Raw genomic sequence first — 9,918 nt, forward strand, 5'->3', positions numbered from 1 at the left:
TGTTGAATCCAGGCTGTAACAACATGTGGAATAGGTCAGGAGGTATGAATACATTGTGAAGACAGAGTATAGAAAGAGTCTGGCTCTGTTGGGGTCACCTATAGGCCTGTAGTTTAGAGTGAAGACAGGGGACAGACAGCCTCGTAAGAAGAGAACAGTCGGTGTAGGTTTACTAAAGGCAAGTAAAACGAGCTTGAACTTTTCATGAATGAATAATGAGCACTTTCTTTAACACTCACTCGTGTGTTAAACTCACATTTAAAGTATTGATGGGTAAAGAAAGACCAGGGCCCATATTCAAACAAACATGTACTGATCTGGGATCAGTTCTCTCTTTACGATCATAATGAATAAGATTACACGACAACCTGGGTGGACCTGATCCTAGAACAGCAGTCCTACTCTGAGACTGTCTGCTGGTCAGTGCTCTGCTCAGGACAGGATTACAACATGCTGTCGTCTCCTTTTGAATGTACATTTCCCAGATGTGTAAGAGATGTTTTGCTGGTATAACCTGACCGCTAGGCTGATTCAGAGCCGTGGCTGGTATAACCTGACCGCTAGGCTGATTCGGAGCCGTGGCTGGTATAACCTGACCACTAGGCTGATTCGGAGCCGTGGCTGGTATAACCTGACCACTAGGCTGATTCGGAGTCGTGGCTGGTATAACCTGACCACTAGGCTGATTCGGAGCCGTGGCTGGTATAACCTGACCACTAGGCTGATTCGGAGCCGTGGCTGGTATAACCTGACCACTAGGCTGATTCGGAGCCGTGGCTGGTATAACCTGACCACTAGGCTGATTCGGAGCCGTGGCTGGTATAACCTGACCACTAGGCTGATTCGGAGCCGTGGCTGGTATAACCTGACCACTAGGCTGATTCGGAGCCGTGGCTGGTATAACCTGACTACTAGGTTGACTCAAAGCTGTGTGTGTGTGTGTGTGTGGTGTTGTTACATTGTGATGCAGCACCAGAAAGGAACAGCCTATTCCACTGTTGTGTCCGTCTGAACCACATCCCATGTTTGTTTCCTGACTCGCCATATGTTTCCAATGGAAGGAAAGCAGACAGCCGGACACAGACCAAAATACACTAGGATATGGACTAGTCTTTTATCACACCTACGTAGCAGACAAAGGACTCTGCATATAAGGTGCTGTTGAGATCACTACGGATCAATGTTCCCTCTAAGCTGCGCTCGTGCGTAGCTCACTGGGACTGCCAAACAGAAGAAACATCAGCCCCCGCAGAGAAGCAGGAGATTGAATTTCATTCAATTTTAGAGTTTCCCCCTTTAATTAAAACTATCAACGCTTCGCTCTACTGTGGGAATTGTGATCGAATCAATGCAATATTAGCCACTTTCAATGTAACATATCGAAACAAAACGAACTATGCAAGACTTAGTATGCATAACTACCTGCAAGAGGTTTTGTTGTAGGCAGAACGCATCGGAATTCATTGTATTGGCAGGCAGGACTCAGTGTACTCTGCACCGGGATCTGCTTGTTTTCAGATCAGAGCAAGAGCTGCATGCAGCCACGTGTGCACATTCTGTTCATATCCTTTGTTAGTGAGTTATTAGTCCAGTTATAGATCATTAGTAGTCAACAATAGGGGAGTGATTACTAGTTAGTGAGTTATTAGTCCAGTTATAGATCATTAGTAGTCAACAATAGGGGAGTGCTTGCTTCCTACATGTCTAGCTAGACATCTTTGAAAAAAGTGAGTCTGGTAAAGAGCACTTTTTTTTGTCTTATAAGGGGAAGTGTTAGATTATTCAAGCCTGTCTTATAATACAAGTAGCCAATAGGCAGAGGGTAGCATAATGTGTCTGAATCTCTGTAATAATGGTGTGGGTATAATAATGCATTTTATTTTGTAAAGTGGTTTCTTGCATTCAACAACAACATGTTCAGTCACCTCCTTGTCTGAAGGACAAGTGGATTAACATGTTAATGTCAAGTCAAAAGTCTCAAGGAACGTAGACCTACATTAAACACCACACATTGGCTGCTACTGTAGGTTGAATGATAGAACAGCCATGTTAAAATGTTATGGGAGGCATTTTCTCCATTGTTTTTGATGGTAGGCCACTCTAAATTATGATCAAATAGCCACAGTTGCCTATCTGACCATTGTCTGAAACTGTAACTTAAAGCAGGTACAGCCTCAGTGTTGACAGTAAACGCACCCTGGAAGTTGCACAGAATTTTCACAACTTTCAAGTTTGCACTCAGCAGACCTGAAAATGAGAGGAAACATTGCTATGGAAACTGTACAGTTTTTTTTCCTGGCTCAAAAAGGGGCTTAGGTGCTGGGCGTGGCAGGGGGTGTGGCAGAGGGCGTGGCAGGGGGTGTGGCAGAGGGCGTGGCAATGAGCACGTCTCAGTGTGGCTACATCTTAGAGAACATTTTAAAGGCCCCCATCTTGGCTCTGTAGATACAACATTTTGCAGTTTTAAAGCAAATTTTCTGCGATTCTACATATTCTGCCATGAAGCCGAGAGAAAAAGACACAGTTTTAATGCTAGTTTCCTTCTATTCTACACATTTTGCCATGGCTAAGGCTGTGTTCTTTTTCTCAAACATAATAACAAAATGAATACTGCTAAATTCATTGTTTTGGATTATTTTATTCTCCCTGAATGTGAAGCTTTATTTTGGCGATGGTTAGTTCTTAAAGATGATATTATTTCAAATATACACTGAGTGTACAGAACATTAGGAACACCTTCCTAATATTTAGTTACACCCCCTTTTGCCCTCATTACAGCCTCAATTAGTTTTAGAAAGTAAAAGCGTTCCACAGGGAGGCTGGCCCATGTTGACTCCAATGCTTCCCACAGTTGTCTCAAGTTGGCTGGATGTCCTTTGGGTGGTGTACCATTCTTGATACACACAGGAAAACTGTTGAACATGAAAACCCAGCAGCGTTGCAGTTCCTGACACTCAAACTGGTGCCTGGCACCTACTACCATAACCCGTTCAAAGGCACTTCAATATGTCGTCTTGTCCATTCATCCTCTGAACAGCACACATACACAATCCATGTCTCAAGGCTTGAAAATCCTTCTTTAACCCGTCTCCTCCCCTCCATCTACACTGACTGAAGTGGATTTAGTGACATCAACCAGGGATCATATCTTTCACCTGGTCAGTCTGTGTCATGGAAAGAGTAGGTTATCAGAATGTTTTGTCCGCTCAATGTATATAGGTCCATTATTCTTTCTACATATTTTATATCTGCTTTTAGTCATTTAAGTTTACGATTTAATTGTTTTTCCATCACCAAAATTCATAATATAAAAACAGTTTGGAGCTAGGCGAACAGTTTAGGCTGCCTGCCCAATGATTACAATGGAAGAAAAATCCCTGCAATACAACGGTGGGTAGAGGCCACTGTGAAGCAGGAAGCAAAAAGAGAGCTTTCCATCCTCTCTGAAGCCGACGTCATGGGAACTCTGTTGGGGGAATATCTAGGCCGCAGCCGGCTTCCTGCTCTGCTCCACAGCTGAGTCCACTACAACCAGACACTCAGCCAGACTGCGTTCTGATGGCTACAGACACATTGTTCACTTAGTGTAGCCGAGTGTCACGCTACACTGGAATGTCAGCTTCCAGAGTAGTTTAGGCCTCAGGGACCGTGAAGAGTCAATGTTACAGTAGGACAATCTGCGTGATGAACATCAGTGTACAGTGTGGAGTTAAAGATCTGAAGGCATGTCAGTATCTCAGTGGTCTTGTCTTGCTAACGCCAACCATTGCTGCAGGAAGCACATTTGGCCTTAAGGTTGTAAACATTACAAAGGGCGTCAATGTGTACAAGATGAGGCTAGATAGGCTTTCTAATGAGTTCATTGTAGAATGATGTGCGGAGAAGAGCCCAAATCACCACTAAATTCATGTTTATCATTGCAGCTTAAAATGTCCAGCCATAAACCCCAAATAGTTTTGTGAAAGCTGGAAAGGCCAAGGCTCTCATTGTAAAGGTTTGACCCACAGCCACTGTTAACACAAATCAACACCTAGCTATCACAGCACAGCTACACTGCCACTGTGAAGCAATAAGGGAAGCGAAGGGAACTCTGCCTTCCAACACTGAATGAAGCACCACAGCAATGGCAAGTCATGTGACCTGTCCTTGTCAAGACAATGGTCGTCAGGTCCTGTGTTAATATACACAAATCCTTGGACCCGGAAAAATACTGTTTTTCTACTTGGCTGAGGAAGACTGCTACTTTTGGTCTCTGCACTACATTTATGCCAGTTACCATGGGGTTCCAAGGCCATTATCACACCATGCTCCACCATCAGGGTTGTGTTCATTAGGTATTAAATAGAAGGAAACAGATTGAAACAAGGAGGGACTACCTGAACTTGTCCAATAAGAAACACTCATTTTCATTTTGTTTACTGCTGTGTGTCTTATTGAACACAACCCAGACCATAATCAAGAGATCAGACATAATGGATATGTGTTTCACTACTCAGACCTGATGACTTGGGTGACAGGTTTCTGACACCATGTACAGGAACCATCGTGACAAATCTAGACTGGATTCCTCTCAAAAGGTACCATGACGCACGGCATGCAGATGGTGGATGAAAATAAGAACTGGCAGTCAAACGAGTGCATCTACAAACGGGACTAATAGCCTATAGCGACAGTGGTAGCCTGGAAGCGTGCAGTAGGCTCGCTTAACATAGATATGACAGAGTCCCTCTGCTCAAAATGTCTACAAATAGTGTCCCTTTAAATAAAGTCAGCCAGGCCTCTTGAGGTGAGCCAGTGTTTACTTGCTAGTCAACTCAACGACCCCAGGCGGGGGCTTTCTACTCAGACTGCATTAGAAGGTGGAGGATGAGGACTTTTACACACACAAATCAATAGAAACGGCCATTTGAATAAATGATCAATAGCGTGTCTGAAGAGACATCATTGTAACACAATTATGAGATGGAAGAATGTCACTATCAGTTTGTTCAGATGCAGAGAGAGCAGCCTACTTGGAGGACATGGGCTTGTTATTATCACTGACTAACGTGTCTCAATTCAACCTCTTTGCCTTGAAAGGGATTTGAATAATCCTCCTGGTAACATCATTATCGTTCGGCTGAGGAAAAGTGTCCCACCACAAGATACCTGGCATTGCCACCATATCTTAATCATATTCATTAGAACAGGGCGTGTGACATCTATATTGACATCAAAACGTCACAATCAAGCTTCCTTTCATTTACAAAATAGGGACTGGGGGCTAAGTGAGGATGAAAGTTTCAGTCCCTGTAGCTTCAAGCAATAACAACAGTATAACACTAAATGTAAACTTATTCAGAAACTTGAAAATCAAGGCCCGTGGAATTTCCCCAGAAAGCCTTGGTGTGCTTGATAAGCAGGGCAGCCTAGAAGAAGCACCACAGAGGGCTGACAGTCAGTCTGCAGAGCAGTGAAGAAGAGACACAGTCACTCACCCTCTTTGGAACAGGTCCACATTGTAGAACTTGTGGAGCTCAACAGAGAACTCCACCGTGGCCTGCACCTCACTCATGTTTGGCTTCAGCAGACAGAAGGCTTACATCACCTGGGACATTATGACCCCTGTGGAAGGAGGAGAGCATCCATGTGAGTTACCTGAACTGATGTGAAGAGGAGTTATCATCACACTGGACACAAATACAGGAACAACCTTGAGGCCTTTCTCTCTTCACACTAGTAGAGAATTACAGTGGAGCATGTGTTCTCATCACACACACCCTCTGGCGGTCAGGCAGTCACCTACACACACACACAGCGAAAGTACAAATCACGCAGGCACACACACACACACACCTAGTCAACAGCAAACAAACAGTCGCACTTGGCTCAGCTGTTTCCAATAACAAGCACCGAACACCCAATCTAAACAGACCCATGAGGGCTGCTGCCTGCTGGGTTCTCTGCTTCAGATGTAAATAACATGTCTTTCCTAATTGGCTGGCAGCTCAGCCAAACAGAGAGAGAAGGTGGGGGGAGACAGAGAGAGAGGGAGATGGATGGGGGAGAGCGAGAGTATGGGGGGGAAGGAACAGCTATGAATCACACGCTAAAATAGTCCTGAAATACTATATCAACTACTGGACAATACTAGAAATACACTAAGTACGTGTCTACAGGCCTCCTACAGGTCTCCAACAGGTCTTAAATTAATTCAACTTAGTCAAGCCAAGTCTTAGGGGCAGAGGAGAATTGAACCTAGTCTGAAACACACAGGTGGGACGAAGACCCAGAGGGCAGATTCGGCGCAATGGAGCTGAGAGAAATTGGCATAGCAAAATCACCCAGAAGCCCTATAAATGACTCATGTGAGGAATGAATAAATGACAGTCTTGTAGAGCTAATGGTGCCATGTTCCTGGCAATGAAAGCAGACGAGTTGGAGGGGGAAGACAATATGGCCGGCTGCAGATTTGAAGGAGATAGATGGCTTAGATGTGACTGAACTAAAGAGACCTGGGCTGGGTTGTTTAGAAAACACACAGGAAAGAGGCCAAGTAGGGCAGAGAGGGTACAGCTAGCAGGGTTGTTATGATATCTAATGCCAAGGAAGCCTTGAATACAGACTGTTTAGATCTCTCCCTAACACTCTCTTTCTCCCACCAAGTCTGTCATGTTCTGTCTCTCTGATCTCTGACTCTCTCTCTCCGCCTCGACCGCTCTCTCTGGCCCTCTCTGTCAGTTTCTCTCTTCCCTTCTCTCGTTTTCCTCTCTCTCTATCCCCCTGCCCCCACTCTTTCACTCAGAGATGAAGGAGGGAGACAAACAACAAGACTGGCATGGTTTTCTCAGGCAGATAACCAGAGAGACTCTTATGTATTCATAAACAACCAAAGCAAGCCACCATGCATAACAAGCTCTCCATCTTACAGCAAGGAATGCTGTAAATTATTGAGTGAAAACGCAGGGAATTTACTTTAATCATATCAACACCGTATTCATAAAGCTTCTCCTCAGAGTAGGAGTGATGATCTGGGAACAGTTACGCATTTTAGATTATAATGAATGGACAGGGAGGACCTGATCCTAGATCAGCACTCCTCCTCTAGGCAATGCTTTACTTATTAATATAGGCACATAAATTATAGGATAGACAAGAATATCAGTGTCTAACTAACAGTAGCATCATCAATAGACAGGCTGCAAGAAAATGAGAACACTGTGTTGCATGAGAACACCGTCTCTGGGTTTCCATAGTTTCCAAAGCCATGTCATAAAGTGGAGGTGCTGGGAGCAGGGCATGTTAAAACCTGTTGCACATTTCTCTTATAGGGGACAACACCAGTACCTGCATCTGCACGCTTCACAAAGCAAAGTGCATTTAAACGGAGATGGCATGGCTATCTGAAACAGGGCCAGAGATAGTGGTGCCAAGCCAACTTTAATTAGAACAAGTGTCATATTTCTCAACTGAGTGCAACGTTTCCGTTTGAGTGATCAAACAGGTTCCTTTAAGTTGGTAATAGTTTGAAAACGTTGTGGTGGTGAGCTGCTCCGAGTACAGTTACAAAGCCTACATCCACTAAGTTATGTCTACCAGTAGGGTCTACCTGTCCAGCAGGGTATTTGCTTTGCATAGCAGAGTGTGCATGCTGGTTTAGGCTACTGTTTGCATGGCCAGCTACCCATTTACTAACTGAACAAACAAATAGTCAAATGACTGAGATTTAGCAACACAATCACAATTCACAACTGAACTGACAGAATGATGCAAAACAATACAGTCTAGATCTAAGACAACATTACCGATTGTACTGATGAGGAAACAGGGGAATGTAGCCTACTTAAGATAAACCGGAGAGTCACCCTTATTGTTCTTCCCTCATAACTCAGCATGATGCAGACTAGAACACATTTAGGTTACAGTATAGTACAGTTAGCTAGTATGCATGTGCTTTTCTAATCCACTGTGTAGTGTGGTGCCAACCCGTTTCCTTCCTGAGTGCAGCTATGTGTGCTTTCTGATTAATAATGCACCTTATAATAATCTATGGAATTCACACTCCACTCCCTGGTCTTTTGAAGCCAGTGCTACTCCTGGAAGTTAAATGATTGTAGAGAAACAGTAAGCTCCATTCATGACAGTTTCAGTTTATTGATCTTTGCCAAGCAAAACAACTTTGCTACCTGTGTCTGTGAATGCTCTCGGAGTGTCTTTAACAATCATACATGTAGTCTACCTGCCTCTTTTTCCAACCTAGTCACACTCTTGACAGTGAGTCTATGAGTATATTTCAACATTGTGTAGGTAGCTTGCAAGCTAGCTAGTTACGCAACTGAACAGCAATAACATTTTGACAACTTACTGAGAAAAAATAGCCCAAGTCATGTCTGAGAAGAGATATAACAACATGGTATAGCTAGTTAGCTAACGTTAACTAGTTACCTTGACTGATGGAACGTATGACAGTTCAGGGGAGAGTAACATTTATATCCCAGGGTCTAGGAACATACTAATTAAGGGTTCTGGTTCAGTAGTTAGTTAGCTATGTAACACATGCAGAAAACACTTCGTCTATATAGGTCCTGTTGATTGAGCAACTTACATAGGCCTACTATTTCCTCAAAAGTTTCACAGGATCATTCTCAGATGTTGAAATATTCTGTGACCATCCCCTACTGCAAACAAGGACAGAATGAATCACCACACATCATCTGTCTCGCAAGTGTAGTTAGTTACCTAGCCAGCTTCTACCATCAAAACGTCATAGCAAGATAACTAGTTAACTGGGAATTCTGTCAACTAACTAACTAGCTGGTGTTTCTTCAGAAGAAACAGACAAATAGTTGAGTCAACAACGCACAGTAGTTATATAGATAATGTGTTGGCTACAGTAGTTAACGTTAGTTAAATCAGCTGTCAGTCTCACCACATAACGTTAGCTAGCTACTGTTAGCTAACGTTACATTGCTAGTTTTGCAGTAACTAGCTAGCCGTCCTTACTTAGCTAGCCAGCACGATAGCTAGCTACGAGTTTAAAGTTAACTAGCTAATCTTTCAAGTACTAAAGCAGCAGCCAATGGCTTTATTTTCACACATCGGATCTGACGTTGCCGTTATCTAGTAGCTAGCTAGCTAGCTCGTTGGCGCGTTGATCTACTCAGTACTCACCAGATTCTGTGTCGACAGATCACTTCTCCTGATAGTTAAAAGACGAAATACTATAACAAAACAGCATTAAGCCGACTTCAAAACCAAACGGGACAACGACATGGGTAGTCAATCCAGTCCCTTGATCTTGCACACAGCCTCCGCAGCGACGATCCGCTGGAAAAAAGGAAAACAGTGGAAGCGACCACGCACGTTGTCGAACATAGAAACTGCGCAGTTGCTGCGCAGATCCTGTCAAGTGGTCCTCTGACGTCCTTGCCGGTGACTCTTTTGGTGCTTTCAAGACAACTGAGAACTCAAATAACCGAGGTCAAATCATGAACTTGCCCTTCACACCTCTAGCCATAGCCAAAAGACTTGGTTGCTAGGGCTCATGGTTGCCAATCACATCTTTGGTTCCAGATCCCCAGATCCTACCTCTCTCTCAGTCTCCTTCAAGCAGACACAGAGAGACCAGCAAGCTCATCTCTGACCTGCACAACAACAGCTGGACTCCCTCATATCTCTTTGGACATGTGGGATGGTGTCTCACAAAGTGAGTGTGTAACATGTATATAATTATTCCTTGTTGTTCTTTATAGTTTTTACTATTGCCTATTGCATTCTGCCTCTGTGTATATCGTTGGTAGCATATCCATTTATACAGTCCTTTATTACAATTATCATTGCTCTCGTGCTATCATATAGTATGTACAATATATTCATTATCCCTGTTTTCTGTCCAGTACAGAACTACTACCATTCCACTACCTTTTCATGTACATTTAA

General features: G+C 43.6%; 1 protein-coding gene across 1 annotated transcript in view; it reads right to left on the reverse strand.

Annotated features, from left to right (window-relative positions):
* LOC139413414 (protein FAM135A-like) overlaps positions 1–5,555 on the reverse strand; it is a 50,423-nt gene extending 44,868 nt beyond the window's left edge. The window contains exon 1 of the mRNA XM_071160776.1: positions 5,478–5,555. Coding sequence (XP_071016877.1) covers positions 5,478–5,554 — 77 coding nt within the window. The 5' untranslated portion in view covers position 5,555. The remainder of the gene's footprint in view (positions 1–5,477) is intronic.
* Positions 5,556–9,918: the final 4,363 nt, after the last annotated feature.

Source organism: Oncorhynchus clarkii, chromosome 1 (assembly GCF_045791955.1).
Source record: "Oncorhynchus clarkii lewisi isolate Uvic-CL-2024 chromosome 1, UVic_Ocla_1.0, whole genome shotgun sequence".
In the NCBI taxonomy this organism is placed as follows: Eukaryota; Metazoa; Chordata; class Actinopteri; order Salmoniformes; family Salmonidae; genus Oncorhynchus; species Oncorhynchus clarkii.